Consider the following 19,347-nt stretch of genomic DNA (forward strand, 5'->3'; position numbering starts at 1 on the left):
TGATGTTTGTCTGTGCTTTTAATAGGCTGTACACTGCCCTGAGTCCTTCGGGAGAAGGGCGGTATAGAAATAAAATTATTATTATTATTATTATTATTATTATTATTATTATTATTATTATTATTATTATTATTATTATTATTATTATTATTATTATTATTATTATTATTATTGATGATCATGTGACAATTCTTTAGGATTTAGCAGAGGTACTGATCTACCAGGCTTTTAACTACTTGCAGAGCTGTACCAATCTACTCATTTGTTTTTGGAGGCACCGGTCTACTCATTTGTTTTTAGAGGCACCGGTCTACCACCACACTGCCTTTTAACGCTGATCAGCTCTAGCTTTGATCTTTGAAGCCCCACAGCAAGAGTTTAAACAGATTTTTTCCTTCTAGCCGATCAGCTGGGACTTGGGAGGCAGCAATAGATTGGGGCCAAATAAAAGGTAAGAATAGCATGGGTGGGGGGGCGGAGGGGCCACCTCCCAAACAAAGAGAACTGGTTCGGTGACGTCATATTGTCACCGTTACCGGCTCTGCCGAACTGGACCGAACCGGGAGGAACCCACCACTGGTATTTAGAAAGTAGTGGTCAGTAAAAAAGAACAAGGAAATAAGTTGTGAAATGTGTGCAGAAGAGTATAAACCACAGGCCTAGGAATGTGTTTGAGGCCACTGGCCTATAGCTGATCCTTGCTCACCCAGCTATGTGAGTGAACCTCCTTGCAATGGGTTATTACTGTCAGTTGTGTTATGATTGTTGTTTATGTTCCAAGTTGTTAGAAAAATAAACCTCTGGATCTCAAAGTAAGAATTGTTGTTTTGTGTTGCTGCCTTTTGTTCCTTTCATTGGATTTTTCCATGACAATCTTTAGGATGTTCCTTTCCAACAAACGTTGCAATTTCATAGACGCTTTGCTCAATTCTGATCGATTTTCTCCCACAGAAAACCAGTTTGTTGAATTATTTCTGCGTCAGTCTGCTTGTCATTTTCATTGCTGCATTTTGCATGGGACCAAGTAAGTGAATGAAATGCAAGTTTTGGGAAGAGATGGGGATGTGGGGGTGGGGGGGGGAGAGAGGATCCTGATCAATGGGAAAGGACATTCCGTGACTTACATCTTTTTCTCTCTACCAAGGTATAATTTCAGTAATAATTTCACTGGAATTGTTCCTTCAGTCATCACGAGCATCAGCTTTTGCAATTGCAGGATTTGAATACTGCGCAGCCAATATTTTCCTAACATTGATGCATGGTAAAATGAAGGTGAGTGACTCTGAAGCTTAGTGGAAATGCCGTGGTTTATTGAACAGAGTTTATTATGATAGGCTTAAGATCTGTATCTTAAGCAGAGGTGAAATGCTACCGGTTCAGACCAGTTCTCCCAAACCGGTAGTAAAAAATGCTACCGGTTTGGGCGAATCGGTATTTCCATCAAATAGCTGGGCGATGATCAGTTGTGACGCACAATTTATATTAGGTAGAATCATCGGATTTCCTGCTTTCTAGCTAATCTAAATCGCATGGCACAGCGGATTCCCCCCCCCCTTGCTGTTCTACTTACCTTTGCAGACTCAGAAAGCTTCAAAATCTTTTTTAGTGCTGCGTGGGCACGCCTCAGGAGCACATGGGTGCATAGCACGCATGCACGCATGAAGCGCAGACAGTAGCCAACTCACAGAACCTCACAGAGAATTTCACTGGTATACAGAAGGATCTTGAAAGACTTGAACATTGGGCGCTATCTAACAAACTGAAATGCAATCGTGAAAAAAGTAAGGTTCTACATTTAGGCAAGAAAAACAAAATGCACAGGTACAGTATATGTGGTATTTTGCTCAATTGTAGTAACTGTGAGAGGGATCTTAGAGTCCTAGTGGACAAGCACTTAAATATTAGCCAGCAGTGTGCTGAAACCACCAAAAAAGCCAACACAGTCCTAGTTTGCATAAACAGAGGGATAAAATCAAGATCACGTGAAGTGTTAATACCACTTTATAATGCCTTGGTAAGGACACACTTGGAATACTGCATTCAGTTTTGGTCGCCACGATGTAAAAAAGATGTGGAGACTCTAGAAAGAGCAATAAAGATGATTAGGGGGCTGGAGGCTAAAACATATAAAGAACGGTTGCAGGAACTGGGTATGTCTAGTCTGATGAAAAGAAGGACTAGGGGTGACATGATAGCAGTCTTCCAGTATCTCAGGGGCTGCCACAAAGAAAAGGGAGCCAAGCTATTCTCCAAAGCACCCGAGGGTAGGACAAGAAGCAATGGGTGGAAACTAATCAAGGAGAGAAGCAACTTAGAACTAAGGAGAACTTTTCTGACATTGAGAACAATTAATCAGTGGGACAACTTGCCTCCAGTAGTTGTAAATGCTCCAAGACTGAAAGTTTTTAAAAAGAGATTGGACAGCCATTTGTCTGAAGTAGTGTAGGGTTTCCTGCCTAAGCTTAGGCAGGAAACCCTACACCACTTCAGACAAATGGTTACCCAACATCTTCTTAAAAACTTCCAGTGTTGGACTTCCAGATGGCAGAGGGTGTGTTAAAATTCAAGTCGTACCCCATTTTATGTTCATTGAGTTTACAATCATGTACAACTGGGAAAATGTTGCAACCCTAAACCAGGCCAAATCCAAAAATGCCAGGGAATTTCTAGAAGCCTGGCACTGTGACAAATCAGCCATCAATAGACACATAGACATTAACAACATCTACACACTGCAAAAGAGACAGTCAACCAGCCCCAAAGGGGGAAAAAAATACTCCAGTGCTTCTCCTCCAATAATCAGCACTCAAGTCAGCATAGATGAACTATGATTAACTATGTTAATGAGTAACAATTAACATAGAGCACCAAGGACCCCGCATTACAACCTTGAACAGAACGGGGGGGGGGGGCCTTAGGTTATAATGCTAAATCGTAGAATCATAGAATTCTTCATTGGCCAAGTGTGATTGGACACACAAAGAATAAGCTCCCAGTGTACATATAAACAGCAAGTAAGAGGTCATAGATCATAGCAAGCCACAATTCATAAGGAGTCAACAGGAGAATATAGTAGGACAGATGAGAGGATGAGAAAAGATGAGAAATGAGATAGTACTGTGGGAATTAAGTGTTCAGCAGAGTCATGGCACATCTTTGTATCTAGTGGTTTGGGCATGCAATGCTCTATAGTGGCATCCCAAATCCTCTATCTTGAGGGGAAAAAAAACCATAGTCAAGATGAACCTTGACTATGACATAGAGCCTCGGTGGTGCAGCAGACAAAAGTGCTGTTAAGTGCTAGCACTTAGCTGCCAGCTGCCTGCAATTAGTGCAAGTTCGAATCTCACCAGGCTCAAGGTTGACTCAGCCTTCCATCCTTTCGAGGTAGGTAAATTGAGGACCCGGATTGTGGGGGTAATAAGCCAACTTTGTATAGAACAACACCGCTTTGGGGGGGGGGAGGCAAAAGCCCTAATAAGCAGGTATATACAAAAAAGTATGTAGGCTATTGCTATAATGCATTGTAAGCCGCCCTGAGTCCACGGAGAAGGGCGGCATATAAATTGGACTAATAATAATAATAATAATAATAATAATAATAATAATAATAATAATAATAATAATAACCTGATCGACCACCTGATCAGTGGATGCAGCAAAATTTCACAAACTGACTACCTACAACACCATGACCGTGTTGCTAAGATCATTCACTGGAAATTGTGCCAGAAGTTTGGATTTGAGTACAGCAAAAATCACTGGGAACATCAGGTTGAGAAAGTTTTAGAGAATGAGAAACTCAAGATCTTGTGGGACTTTAGGATTCAGACTGACAGGCACTTGGTCCACAACACACCTGACATAACAATAGTTGAAAAGCAAAAAGTATGGTTCATTGCAATACCTGGTGATGCACGGATTGAAGATAAGCAGCAAGAAAAAATCACAAAGTACCAGGACTTGCAAATTGAAGTTGAGCGACTGTGGAAAAAGAAATCGTGTGTTGTCCCGATTGTAATTGGAGCCCTTGGAGCAATACCCAAAGGGCTACCCCGCTATTTAGAAATTCTAAATTTGCCGGACTTGAACATTTTGACTCTACAAAAAACCACCTTACTCGGAACAGTGGTTGAAGCTGAAGTAGTCATTGATAGGTAGAACATTGTAGCAGATGATTTTATGAGCTATGCTTAGGTCATACCGAAGGCGCCATAGTTCTAAATTTTCTGAATCCAGTTTATCTATTATCTATCTATTTCAAGCCTGGTGGCATAAGGTATTTTGTTGCGAGCAGAGGAGTGGAGGACTCTTCTTGTGAAAGAAGAAAATATAAGAAAACCACCAAGGACCTCTCATTTCAACCTTCAGTTACAAATATTCTCATTTATTGGTACAGAGTGATGCAGTGGCCGAGAGGTAGAGCTCTCATCTCACAATCAGGAGGCTGTGAGTTTGATCCTAGGTAGAGGCAGATATTTCTCTCTCTGGGCACAATGGGAATATATCTGCTGAACAAAACTCCGCATTGGTGACAGGAAGGGCATTTGGCCAGTAAACACTCTGCTAGCTCCATTCAGTTGCCCAGACTGCACCCCGTAAGGGATTTAGGGGTTGTTAAAAGATGATGATGATTCTCATTTATTGGTACCTCTTGTTTCACTTCAGCCTTCCACTCAGTGTTTTCCCTGGTTCAAAAGATGAGCTATTATTTGCTATCTAGAAGCAAGTGATACACTACTAGCTTCTAAGAAAGAAACTGTTGTTAAGATTTTGCACTGATGAAATTTACTAGGAATGGAAGCAGCTTGTATGTAGCCTTTGGAGGAGCACAGTGTGGGGAAGTGTCCCCAATATTTGCAATAAACAAATAAGCTTCTATATGGGCACTCTCAGAAGAATAATTTGGGGTTCCAACTTGAGCCGGGGTTATGCAAGAACCATTCAAAATGAAATCCTGACAGCTGTGAGGAAAGGCAATTTTATTTATTCCCAAGAGCAAAGAGATTTGCCTGTGGGGTTAACTACAGAGAAAACAAAGTACAAAAGGACTGTTTTATAGGAGAACTTGTCATTAATAATTGTAGATGTGTAAATGCTGGTTCTAGTGTGTAACACTTGAGGGGAATGGGCATGTGTAGGTACGTGTCATATGCAGGGGTGAAATCTACTTACCGTCCCAACTGGTTTTGAAGTGCAAGTGTCGTAAGGATCCACTGCACATGCGCAAACCCTTCTGCGCATGCCCAGAGGGTAAAAAACAGGTTATTTCCTGGTTAAAAAGAGAAAATAACGATGACCGGGCGGCTGGGCAGAGCCTTGCGCCACCATCGCTACTGGTTCTCCGAACCACTGTGTGCCATCGCTACCGGTTCAGGCGAACCGGTCTGAACCGGGAGCATTTCACCCCTGATCACGTGTCATCTGTGAAGTTTATTCCAGTGAATACGTAGTTGTTCTAGGAGACCATTTTAAGTAAATCTACTTGTGTTTACAGATTTTCTCCTTTGATGTGTGGATTGAGTCTGAGTAATTTATTTGGGGGTTCAAGGAAGTTTGAGTAAAAGATCCCCCCACCACCACATTTGCTATTCTTACTTGATTAATTTACTGACTGTCAATTAAGTAGCGGAGACCCTGCTTCTCACTATGGATTCTGTTAATGTTTAAGGGAAGATGGAAAAATTATAAGGGATAAAATGTATTTTGATATAAAGCATCCCACAACCGTTTCTCTCTTTCCCTTTTCACCAAAAAAAATCATTTTACGTCTTGAGAAGGAACTTGGATCGTACTCCTTACTCTTCTTCAGTCCATTCTGTGTGGCAGTCTTTATTTTCTTCTACCTGTATATCCCAGAGACCAAAAATCAGACTTTAAAGGATATCAGAAAAGTGATGGAGAAACAGAAAAGCGGGAAGGTCCAAGTCAATATAGATAAGACAAGAAAGAATCTTGGCATTATCTTCTGAACTAATTTTGTGCCCCTTGTGTTTATTTATGTATTTTCTTTGAAATCAGAATTAAAAACGGAATCTTGTTTTTCTTCAACTGTCCAGTGTGATTGATTTATGGAGTATTCCTTCTGGTTCAGAACCAGCAAGTTAGCTGAGATTTAGACTAATATTTTAGCAAAGTACTGTATTTGTCACTCCATAAGATGCACCTGACGATAAGACACACTCCCGTTTTTGGCCTCCACGAATCCCGTTTTTGGCCTCCATACGTCCCATTTTCAACCTCCATGAAAGTCCTGCATGGAGGCCAAAAATGGGGTGAGTGGATGCTGAAAATGGGGTGCACGGAGGCTGAAAATGGGACATGTGGAGGGCAAAAATGGGATGCATGGAGGCCGAAAATAAGGTGCGCAGAGGCCAAAAATGGGACACACGGATGTCAAAAACTGCTGAAGGGTAGGGGTCATTGGCTGGGTGGGGCTTCGGCAATATTCACTCCATAAGACATTTCCATCCACTTTTGGAAGACAAAAAAGTGTGTCTTATGGAGCGAAAAATATGGTATACCCTCCAATTTCCCCAGAATTGACTTCCATTGCAAATATGGCTTGCATTTTTTTCTGTTTCTCATTCTCAGGGAACTGTTAGGTTTTCAGATTTAGGAGAGAGAGTCTTTGAATGTTCAAGACTTCTAGACTTTAACACTGGGCCCAGGGCCGGATTTAGATGAAAAGAGGCCCTAGGCTATTCCACTTATGAGGCCCTTTCACCTTGTCAGATGTAAATGCCTTATTCTCTAATGTGTAAATAGTGTACAAACAGGGTATCAGAGGTTAACTTATTCTTCACTTCTTAATGTATTCATAATTCACCACTCCCACATATAGCTCCACCCATTGTATATATAAGGAGCTACCTACACCCTTTCCCTTGCTTCTATCTGTGAATATTCAGTGAATATAGAATGCCTAATGTAAATAAAAGAATATATAGTTAAATCTTTAACTCTTGCTAATCTTATTGAGTCTGATCCTGAAAATATTGCAACAAATTGGTAGCAGAGGATGGTTAATTGACTCAATAAAAAACTTTAAAATGTCTAAGAAAGATAGGCCCAACACCAGGGCCTACAGCAAAGAAATGGAAACGGAACAAGAAATAATCAACGAATCCACGAATGCAATTTCGAGAGAATCCGAAGAATACACCACTGAAGACGAAGAAATAATTGATGACCAGGAGGAAATCGAAATAGAAAATAACGAACTCAGGTCAGAGATATTAAAACTATTAAAAAACCAGAAGAATGATGAAAGCCTCATCGCGAACCTCCAAGATATGCTGAAGAACAGCGGAGCAGCGAGAGAGAAAAACATCACCAATGAAAAACCTAAAGATCCAAAAATAGTGAGTGATATGACTGCGGAGAAAATCATTACAAAGAAGAGAAACGATGATCCCGCGCGAAAATTTGAATGGCGGCCATCTTGGTTTCAACCGGCCTCCAAGATGAACGAAGCAGAACCAATCAGCAAGCTCAATTCAAAATTTCTGGCGCGAAAAATGTTATCAGACAACGAAAACGAAAAAGAAGATTCAAACACCTCAGAAGAATCAGAACCAGAAAGTGAGGAAGATCCAACAAAACACCAAATAAAATCAGCGATGAAAACGCTCTTTGCTGCATTTGGGCCAAAACTGAAAATTACTAAAAAGATGCCGAAAAAGCGAGCGAGCAAGCCAATGCCTCAAGACCTGCCCGCTCCCATCCTGACTACTAGAGCGCTGACGCCAGAACCCAGAGAGCCCTGCCGATACCGCCCTACGCCGCAGACCGAAGCAAGCACCAACGCTCTCAATAGAAGAGGAAGAACAGCCACCGTCGTCAGAACCCCCAAAGTCGAACCAGAGACCGACTCGTCTGAAGAAGAGCAGAGCGAGCAAGCCGCAATGAGGAGAACCTTCCACGACGACGCCGAAGAAGAAATGAGCAACGCGCATGCGCGAAACTACGCTGACGATCCGGGAAGACATGAACTGGAGAGAAGATCATGCAGACTCGTAGCGAGCATCCCCACGCCGTTTTGCAATTTTCTGCATTTACGAGACCACGGACTACCTCAGGTTGTAAGTAATGGACCCAATAATGTCGGAAATTTACCCAGTGACTTCCCAAAACTAAGGGTTGATGGCATTAATTTACAAGAATGGTATCAACAGCTCCAGGTTGTCTTTATGAAGGAAAACTTACTGTTTTTTATCACTAGTCCCCCAAAAAGACCTTGGACACTAAAAATAGATTGTTTACACCATAGAGCTTTTTTCCTAATAATATCTAGTGTGTCTCCTGCAATGTATCACAGCATTAAGCCAAATTTGACTGTTTCAGAAATTATTCAATGCATGTTTAATTTGTTTCACAGTGACAGTGTAGCTACCACCACAAGGATATCTAAAGACTTCTTTTCATCTAGGATAAAACCAGGGGTTTCCATAAGTGAACATTTAATATCTTTGAACAAAATAAGAGCTAAACTGCATTTGAGGGGGGAGGTGATTTCAGACCAAACAATGAAAAGTGTTATTATCAACTCACTTGATCCATCATGGGACAATTTTATGTCACATTTAGACACAATCAATCTAGGATATTTATCCATAGAAAGTCTATCTAACAAATTGATAACAGAAGATAATTCTAGAAGGAATCGTTCTAACAATCACACAGAACATAAACCATATAGGAAAGTAGCTTTCCAAGAAAAATATAGTGGAACATTTAAATGTCATAATTGTGGATCCAGGGAACACAATAGAAGAGATTGCCCAAAATTCTTAAAAGAAAGATATAGATCAGAATACAGAAACAAATACGATTATAGACAGCCTTCCATAGAAAGGCATAGATATAGGAGCCCACCAAATCACAGAGAGAATAGAGGGGGCAGAGACAATTCAAAGGATAGAAAGTCTGGTTCACTGAATGGATTAAATAAACAAGACAACACTAACACACAACAAAGTGAGAACAATAATTGGCTTATTGATTCTGGAGCAACTAATCACACCACTAATAACAAAAGTATATTGTCTTCATTTGCAGAAGATAAATTTGTAATTAAGGTAGCTAACCAAGAAAAGGTTCAAGTATTAGGTAGAGGAAATGTAACCTTGCCTGGTCTAGGAAAAATAGAGGGGGTATTACTAATACCTGAAATACCTCATAACATATTAAGTGCCATAAAACTAAGCAGAGATTCTGACATTAACATTGTCTTTTCAAAAGGAAAGGCAACTTTGGAAAAGAATAAAATAAATGTAGGCACTGTAGTGACTAAAGGAGGCCTACCTTATCTGATAACAAAAGAAAAATGGTTACATAACATTGATTCAAATATGGAAGATTGTATTGAAATAGATGATGAGAATGTTAGCAACAGTGACAATGATGAATGTAAAATATCTCATGATCACACAGATGCACACAACGATAAGAAGCCAAAGATAGGTAAACCAATTCATGATGAGTGTGCTCACATATTGCATAGGAAGTTAGGACATGCCAGTTTTCCTGTAGTGCAAAAAATGACTGAACATGCAGAAGGTGTTAAAATAAAAAATTGTGAAAATTATCTGGAATGCTCAGTATGTAAATCTACAAAACTAAAAACTAGTCCCAGGCCAAGAAAATCTACCAGATCAACTAACAAAATTTTTGATTTAGTGCACATGGACTTAGTTGGTCCATTAACTCCATCAATCACTTATAGAAAACGTTACTTCCTGACAATAGTGGACGATTATAGCCGTTATGGATTTGTTTATACATTAAAACACAAAGATGAAACATTTCAAAAATTTAAAGAACTTTACAAACGCATAGAAACACAACACAACATCAAAATAAAACAAATTATGACAGACAGAGGATGCGAATTCATGTCTAAAGAATTCTCACAATGGTTAAAAGACAAAGGAATGTTACATTACACATCTAGTCCATTTTCTGCGTTCCAAAACGGGATTGCAGAGAGAAAAAAATTCCACATTACAAACCATGATTAGATGCACATTGGAAGATGCTGGCTTAAGCAAACAATTCTGGTCAGAAGCCTTACATTATTCAAATTACACACAAAATAGAACATGGTCCAGCATTGTAAATAAGACACCATATGAAGTGATGTATAATAGAAAACCAAAATTAGCACACATGCATATATTTGGAGTCACAGCAGACGTACACATACCTAAACAATTAAGAAGAAAGGGAGAAAATGTGTCCAGAAGACTTAGATTTATGGGATATGAGACTGGCACTAAAGGATACAGATTCATTGATAGTAACAACAAATTTATAGTCTCCAGAACAGCTGTGTTCCATGAACAAGCTAACTGGTCTAAATTACATCTTAATGAGATATTCCCAAATAAACATGAAGATACAAAACCTCATGAGAAAGGGACTATAGAAAAGCAAAATATCAACAAATATAAAAACAAAACCAAAACTTGGACAAATAGCCAACACAAAATAAAGACAGACACACTAACAAAAAAGGAAGCAAGATATTTGCATGATAACGATAGTAAACCCGAAAAAATCATTAGAAACACCAGAAATCAAATGCCAAATAAATACAAGGATTATGTAATGCACATGGATGGTGAACCAACAACACCCAATACATACGAGGAAGTGTTAAAACTTCCTCACGAAGAAAAAGAAAAATGGGAATTAGCAATGAAGAAAGAGATGGAAAGTTTACAAAGATTAAATGTATTTACACCTGCAATTGCACCTAAAGATAAGACAATTATTGGTACCAGGTGGATATATAAAATTAAGAATTTAGAGGGAGGAAATACTCTATACAAAGCTAGATTAGTTGCACAGGGTTATGCACAGAAATATCCGGAGGACTATACTGACACGTATTCCCCCACTGTAAGAACAGAGAGTGTCAAAACAGCTCTAGTGGTAGCATCAGCACTCAATCTTGATGTATTCCAATATGACATACAGACTGCGTACCTACACGCAAAATTAGATAAAGAAATATACGTGAGAGCACCTCATAGTCAATACACAAACAGAAATGAGACTTGGTTGTTAAACAAGAGTTTATACGGGCTAAAACAATCTGGTAAACGGTGGTATGATTGTTTAGTAAAAGTACTTAAGACCATGGACTTCAACGCTACCACTGCTGATAATTGTTTCTTTGTCAAGAGGGGTGATGATTACATTGAATTTGTATTGATTTATGTGGATGACATTTTATACATAGGAAAACATAAAGAAAGAAGAGAAACTTTTGTAACTAAACTAAATGAGCATTTCTCATTGAAATCTTTAGGCAAGGTAAACAAATACCTTGGTGTCCAAATTAATAAGACAAAAAGGGGATTCAAACTTACCCAGAGAGATAAGATCATAGAACTTTTAAATAAATGCAACTTAAACAATGCCAAACCTTGTGATACCCCTATGCAAACTGACTTTCTAAGAAATTCTGATGAATCTTCTCCCGAGTTCAAGGACAATACATTCTATAGATCAATCATAGGTTCACTTCTTTACATATCTAATTGGACTAGACCAGATATCGCTTTACCACTCAATTTATTATCTAGGCATGTCAGCAAACCAACAATGTATCACTGGGAAGCTGTTAAAAGAATTTTAAGACATCTAAAAAGTACACTAGACTTTTGTTTAATGTTAGAGCCTAATGATATTAAAGAACCAAAGCTCACGTGTTATGCAGATGCAGATTGGGCTGGAGACACCTCATGCAGAAAAAGTACATCTGGTTATGTATTTCTCTTAAATGACTGTCCAGTTTACTGGTACACTGGTAAACAAGAACTAGTGGCCACTTCAACGACAGAAGCGGAATATGTTTGTTTATCCAAAGCCGCAAATAACCTTGTATGGTTTAATGATTTAATTTCAGATGTCTGGAAAAAACCTGCTCTGCCCTTTGTTATGCATGAAGACAATAAAGCAGCCATTGAAATATCTAGATCTGATGCCATTGGACAAAGGTCCAGACATATAGATATAAAATTTAAACATGTGAGACAATTATCTCAGGATGGATTTATTAAAGCAGTGCATTGTGACACTTCAGAACAATTAGCTGATATATTGACAAAGCCTTTACCTTCTAAGCAGCATAAATATTTAACCTCTAAGTTGTATGTTTTGTATTGTCCTGAATCTGAGTGTAACTGGTGTTGTATAACGAATCGGCATTTAGAGGGGGATTTGTCAGATGTAAATGCCTTATTCTCTAATGTGTAAATAGTGTACAAACAGGGTATCAGGGGTTAACTTATTCTTCACTTCTTAATGTATTCATAATTCACCACTCCCACATATAGCTCCACCCATTGTATATATAAGGAGCTACCTACACCCTTTCCCTTGCTTCTATCTGTGAATATTCAGTGAATATAGAATGCCTAATGTAAATAAAAGAATATATAGTTAAATCTTTAACTCTTGCTAATCTTATTGAGTCTGATCCTGAAAATATTGCAACACACCTATAGTGAAAGTGTAATTTTAATTTTGCTAACAATTTGAATGTAGGCCCCTATTGATCTTGAGGCCCTAGGCTGAAGCCTAGTTAGCCTATAGGAAAATCCGGCCCTGACTGGGCCCCATCCAACAACATACAATTCAGTGGTGAGAAAAGTTAGGTTTTACACTTAGGCAAGAAAAAAAACCCCAATGCACTGGTATAGAATAGGTGGAACCTGACCCAATAGCAGTAACTGAGGAGAATGTAGATGTCCTAATGGGCAACTACTGAAATATGAACCAGCAACTCAGGGGTGAAATGCTCCCGGTTCGGACCAGATCACCTGATCCAGTAGCGATGGAGGCGGGTGGTTCGGAGAACTGGTAGCAAAAATCCCTGCCCTCACCTCCATGAAAAAATGCTTTTAAAAGTAAAAAAAAAAAAAAAAGCCTCTGATGATCACACGGCTCAGCTGGGATCATCAAAGGCTTTTAAAAGAAAAAAACTTTTTTTCTTTTAAATGCCTCTGACGATCTCAGCTGAGTTGCCTGATCGGCAGAGACTTTTTTCTTTTAAATGCCTCTAACGATCAGGCTACTCAGCTTGGATCGTCAGAGGCATTTAAAAGAAAAAAATTCTCTGCCGATCAGGCAACTCAGCTGAGATCGTCAGAGCATTTAAAAGGAAAAAACCCCTTTTTTTCTTTTAAATGCCTCTGATGATCCAAGCTGAGTTGCCTGATCATTAGAGGCATTTAAAAGAAAAAAAAAGTCTCTGCCGATCAAGCTGAGTTGCTATCTATCTATCTATCTATCTATCTATCTATCTATCTATCTATCTATCTATCTATCTATCATATATCACAGTGGTGGGATTCACGTAATTTAACAACCGGTTCTCTGCCCTAATGATTTCTTCCAACAACCAGTTTGCCAAACTGCTTAGACAGTTAACAACCGGTTCTCCTGAAGTGTTGCAAACTGGCTGAATCCCACCACTGATCTATCATCTATCTATCATCTATCTATCATCTATCTATCATCTATCTATCATCTATCATCTATCATCTATCATCTATCATCTATCATCTATCTATCTATCTATCTATCTATCATCTATCTATCATCTATCATCTATGTATCATCTATGTATTATCTATCTATCTATCTATCTATCTATCTATCTATCTATCTATCTATCTATCTATCTTCTACCTATCAACCATCTATCATCTACCTATCTATCTATCATCTACCTATCTATCTATCTATCTATCTATCTATCTATCTATCTATCTATCATCCATCCATCCATCTATCATCTATCTATCTATCTATCTATCTATCTATCTATCTATCTATCTATCTATCATCTATCTTCTACCTATCATCTATCTATCTATCTATCTATCTATCTATCTATCTATCTATCTATCTATCTATCTATCTATCATCTATCTATCTTTGGCCTGACTCAAAAGATCTTTGCAAGTTATAACATCAGAACTCTAATAAGTTCTTTCATTGTCTTTCAAAGAAGCCAGCTGCTTAGAGATTGGACAACCGTTTGTTTGAAATGGTATATGGTTTCCTGCCAACTCTTTTATATTATTCTGTTAGATGAAGAAAAGAGGATGTCAGGAAAACAGAGAGGGTCTGTGTGTGAGAGAGAGAAGGTCTACAAAAAGAGAGCTTTCTTTTGCTTGGCCTCAGAAATGTGTGGGTTTCGGTTCACTCATCTATTCCCTCTCTACCATTGGCCCTGAATTACAAAAAAAAAAAAAAAAAAGTCCATCATGACATCAAAAGATTTTTAGAGCCCTCTCTAATGATTTACTGGGTACCTTTCCAAGCTGTTTTTTCTGTGCTGCTGAAACCATAACAACTCAGGTAGCAATTATGTTTTAATTAACATTAAGCTATAAGGAACACAAAAAGCCTTTGAAAACAATGGAAACGGCCCATACCTCAGAGAAAACCACACATCCCTTGATGAAAAGTCTCTGGAAAAAAATGTGGTTGGGAAAGAACTTCAACCAAAATGTCCTCAGATCATTATTCATTTTTTATCCCACTTTTATCATTTTTTATAAATAACTGAAGGCAAGGAATAGGTAGTCATTGACTTATGAGCACGATTGAGCCCAATATTTCTATTGCTAAGCGAGATGTCGGTTAAGTGAATTTTGCTCCATTTTAACCCTTTTCTTGCTGCCGTTGTTAAGTGAATTACTGCAAGTGTTAAGTTAGAAACATGGCTGTTAAGTGAATCTGGCTTCCCCATGGACTTTGCTTGTCAGAAAGTTGCAAAAGTGGTTTAACATGAATTTATTTATTTTATTTATTTATTTAAACAAATTTCTATACCGCCCTACTCCCTACTCCCGAAGGACTCAGGGCGGTGAACAGCCAAGATAAAATACCACCCCACCCCACCCAGGACACTGTAGCTGTCATAAATATGAGTTAGTTGTCTGGATTTTGATCACATGACCATGAGGAGGCTGAAATGGTCATAGATGTGAAAAGTTGTCCCTTTTTTCCCAGTGCTGTTGTAACTACAAATTGTCACTAAATGAACTGTTGTAAGTTGAGGACTACCTCAACTCTTTCCTCCTCCGATTTTCCCCACAAAAAGCAGCCCTCTAAAAATGGGTTAGGATGAAAGAGAATGACCGGCCCCAAAATCTCCAGCCAATTTTTAATCCCATGGATGGCAGGACTGGAACCCACCATCTCCTGGTTTTAAGCCAACATCTTAACTACAACACCAAACTGGCTCTATTTTTATTTTCAGTTTTTGCGCCTATTTTTTATCCGCGGATGTTTGAAACCAACAGTTTGACAGCACTTCCAGATATTTCCAGATGTTTGAAAAGCAAAGGCAACGAAAGCCATCAGAGAAGATAGGCTGACAATATCCACCCTGCTTTTGAGATGACGGAATTAAAATTTGATGCGAAAGAGACCTAACAGAGGCCAACGAGTGAGTTTATGCACAACTAGGTGGATTTTTCTTCTTTTCTCTAATTCCTACTTTGTTTCCTTCACCGCCAGAAATGAACACGTTCAGATGTTTTGATACTATCATCCTAAACTATTTTCTTGACAGAGATTATCAATCCTTTCCACTTCCAACAGTCAACAGATTCTCCTGGTATGGTCTGATGTCCTTCACCTGATTGGTTCCTGAGGGGCTGTTAGAGTTTGAATTTGAAATATTGTTTCAAACCAAAGACCATTTGGCTTGATTCTAATTCTAGAATCCTTCCTCACCCACAGCTAAGAGAAAGTCCGTGTTTTCTTTGCTTATTCGTGTCATGGGAGATTGATTCAGGTGGAATGATTCTACTGCTTCCCCTTTTATGGCAGTTTGTAGATAGCTTGGATAAATCAGTTCCTGGGTTCCTTCAGCTTCTGCTCTTCAAGAAATTCCAGGGATAATAAATTAGTAAATTCCCCTCCAAATAGTCACCAACGGTCAAGGGATCATAAAAATCCCTCTAGTTTTTCAATTATCAAAACGTATCACAATGTCCTTTCTCGTACACACTTGCATGTGTATGAGTATGGGTGCATAGATAGGTGTGGGTTCAAAGTAAGATTTATGCGAAACTTGTGTGGTCCAATGATCCTCCCAACTCTGTTGGACATGATGGATTTGCTTGGTTGTATTTTATAGCGCTCCAGAGTCAATAGATTTCTGAATTTCTGATTGAAAGGATTGCTCCTTCCTGGGCTTATCTATTTCATCCCGTTTGACATATATATGTCATTCTTTAAAAAGATAGTAGAATAGATACTAGATAACCAACTGTCAAGCTTGTTCTCATTGTACCACAAGTGATCCTGAGGTACTCCCCATTAGTGGACATAAACATGGAAGAATCCAAGAAAAGTGTCCAAATAATGACTAAAGAAGTCAGGGAACAGGAAGTCCTGAAGACATCTCCAAAACGTGTGAGTTTGTACAAACTTAACTATATGATGACAATCAAAGCTGCTAACATTGTTTATGGGGTTTAAGAGCAAACTGATAGGTAAGCCTAAAGTTTCAAGGCTTTGTGTGATATTTTAATTAAACTTTGGTAGAGTTACTAAAGATAGTATATGTGTATGGAGATTCTCAGTCATCCAGGTCATGGTTGTCCCAAAAGTGCTTTTGGACTTTTTTGGTTTTTCTTTAAAGCTGTTTCACTTTTTATGCAAGAAACTTCTTCGACTCTTTTTTTCTTGGAAGACGTTTTGGTTCTCATCTGAGAAGTGAAAGGTCTTCAAAGAAAAACAAGACAGACCAGTTGCCTCTTGAAAAAGCACCTTTGGAATAAAGATAATATATATAATTTCTAGGATGGTTGACAGGATCAATGACATAAAAATCAGCAAATGCAAAAAAAAAAAAAAAAAAAAAACACCTATGGAAAAAAAATCAAATGCTTTAAACCCAGCTCTTTTAGAAACTGGTGAGGTGGTAAAAAGGACTTTTATTTTGGCATTGATTTTTCAGGAGAAAAGATACCAAGCTTGGAATATTGCATTCAGTTTTGGTCACCACGATGTAAAAAAGATGTGGAGACTCTAGAAAGAGTGCAGAGAAGAGCAACAAAGACGATTAGGGGACTGGAGGCTAAAACTTATGAAGAACGGTTGCAGGAACTGGATATGTCTAATTTAATGAAAAGAAGGACTAGGGGAGACATGATAGCAGTCTTCCAATATCTCAGGGGTTGCCACAAGAAGAGGGAGTCAAACTATTCTTCAACGCACCTGACGGTAGGACAAGAAGCAATGGGTGGAAACTAATCAAGGAGAGAAGCAACTTAGAACTAAGGAGAAATTTCCTGACAGTTAGAACAATTCATAAGTGGAACAACTTGCCTGCAGAAGTTGTGAATGCTCCAACACTGGAAGCTTTTAAGAAGATGTTGGATAACCATTTGTCTGAAGTGGTGTAGGATATCCTGTCTTCAAGGTCCCTTCCAACTCTGTTATTCTATTCTATTCTATTCTGTTCTGTTCTGTTCTGTTCTGTTCTGTTCTGTTCTGTTCTGTTCTGTTCTGTTCTGTTGTCTGTTGTGGGGAAATTCCATGAATAGAGCATCACAGTGAAGAAGGGCATTTAACGTAGCAATATGAAGGGGACCTCTGTCCTACATGTTGTAGCATTACAGATAGTTCTTGCCTTGTGCCATTTGTTTAGCAACTGTCAAAGTTACAGTATTGAAAAAAAAAAGGTGATTTACAACCTGTTCTCACAATTACAACCATTACGGCATCAAAAATCCAAGTGTTTGGCAACCAACATGTATTAACCATGGTTGCAGAATCCTGGGGTCATGTGATCACCATTTGTGACCTTCCCAACTGGCTTCCGACAAACAAAATAAATGGAGCAAGCCAGATTGAGCCACAGTGGCGCAGTGGTTAGAGTGCAGTACTGCAGGCGACTTCTGCTGCCTGCCAGCTGCCTGCAATTTGGCAATTCGAATTTCACCAGGCTCAAGGTTGACTCAGCCTTCCATCCTTCCCAGGTTGGTAAAATGAGGACCCAGATTGTTGGGGAGCAATAGGCTGACTCTGTAAACCGCTAAGAGAGGGCTGTAAAGCACTGTGAAGTAGTATATAAGTCTAAGGGCCATTGCTATTTACTTAACAACCATGTGGTTCACTTTACAATTGCACTGATTTGCTTATCAACTATGGCAAAAAAAAAAAACCGGTCAAAAAATCAGGCACAATTGCCTTGCTTTGCAAGAGGAATTCTGGTCCCAATTGTAGTCAGAAGTCAAGGAGTACCTGTGCTGACGGTCATATCGTCACTGCTACCGGCCTGGCTGAACCGGGCCAAACCGGGAGGAACCCACCACTGATACACACATATAAAGTTGGGTACATACAGAAGGAATAGGACTTCAGTCACTTCTCATAGATATCATCTTGATTTTTTGGGAGGGAAGGGGCAAGTTGGTGGGTGAATCATTGCCATCCTTGTTCCCCATTTTTCTATGTAATAAGCCAACTCTTTCTCATGGTGGCTGCTTAACTCCAACAACTGCTTCCTGTTGGGGCCCTAAGGAGCAGGCGAGGAGTGTCTGGGAGGGGAGGGGTGAGTAGAGCCTGGCAAGGTGCCCCTCGATGTGAGTGACATCGAGTTGGCCACGCCCACCCAGTCACATGACTATCTAGCCATGCCCACCCAGCCAGTCATTAGGCAGATCATATTAGTGGTCCACGGGATTTAAAATTATGAATTTAGTGGTCCCTGAGGTATGAAAGGTTGGTGACCCCTGTTCTAGTCCAACCCCCTGCTCAAGCAGGAGACCCTATACCAGTGATGGTGAATCTTTTCAGCACCGAGTGCCAAAAAGGGAGTGCACATGCACCAAAAAGGGAGCACTGTGCATGCATGCGTGCATGTCCTGTGTGCGTGTGCTCGTCAGGTCCACAACCTGGAAGAGGAGCTGCCCAGGGGACATGCACGGGCCTGATAAGGTACTTCCGGTTTCTGGCGTACACATGCACATTGGCCAGTAAGTCTTCCGGTTACTGCCTCAGATGCGCACGCACTGATCAGCTGGCTGGCGCACATGCTCATGCTGGAAAATGGAAGACCAGCTTTTCCAGTTTCCAGCATTGCCACACACACAAAGGCCAGATGATCATAGCTTGTGCATGCACGCCAGAAACCCGGAAGAGGAACGGGTGATGCCGCGTGTGCCAGGCAACATGGCTCTGTGTGCCATAGGTTCGCCATCACGGCCCTATACCATTTCAGACAATAGCAATAGCACTTAGACTTACCAGTATATTCCACTTTACAGTACTTTACCGCCCTCTCAAAGTGGTTTTACAGAGTCA

General features: G+C 39.6%; 2 protein-coding genes across 2 annotated transcripts in view; both read left to right on the forward strand.

The window, feature by feature from the left end:
* Positions 1-6,051, forward strand: part of LOC148114965 (solute carrier family 2, facilitated glucose transporter member 7-like) — a 70,944-nt gene extending 64,893 nt beyond the window's left edge. The window contains exon 11 of the mRNA XM_087890915.1: positions 5,778-6,051. Coding sequence (XP_087747041.1) covers positions 5,778-5,972 — 195 coding nt within the window. The 3' untranslated portion in view covers positions 5,973-6,051. The remainder of the gene's footprint in view (positions 1-5,777) is intronic.
* Positions 6,052-15,788: 9,737 nt separating this feature from the next.
* Positions 15,789-19,347, forward strand: part of LOC117675825 (solute carrier family 2, facilitated glucose transporter member 5-like) — a 35,243-nt gene continuing 31,684 nt past the window's right edge. The window contains exon 1 of the mRNA XM_087890917.1: positions 15,789-16,449. Within this exon, the coding sequence (XP_087747043.1) occupies positions 16,369-16,449 (81 nt within the window). The 5' untranslated portion in view covers positions 15,789-16,368. The remainder of the gene's footprint in view (positions 16,450-19,347) is intronic.

This window comes from Pantherophis guttatus, chromosome 3 (assembly GCF_059756535.1).
Source record: "Pantherophis guttatus breed Tessera chromosome 3, ASM5975653v1, whole genome shotgun sequence".
Taxonomy (NCBI): Eukaryota; Metazoa; Chordata; class Lepidosauria; order Squamata; family Colubridae; genus Pantherophis; species Pantherophis guttatus.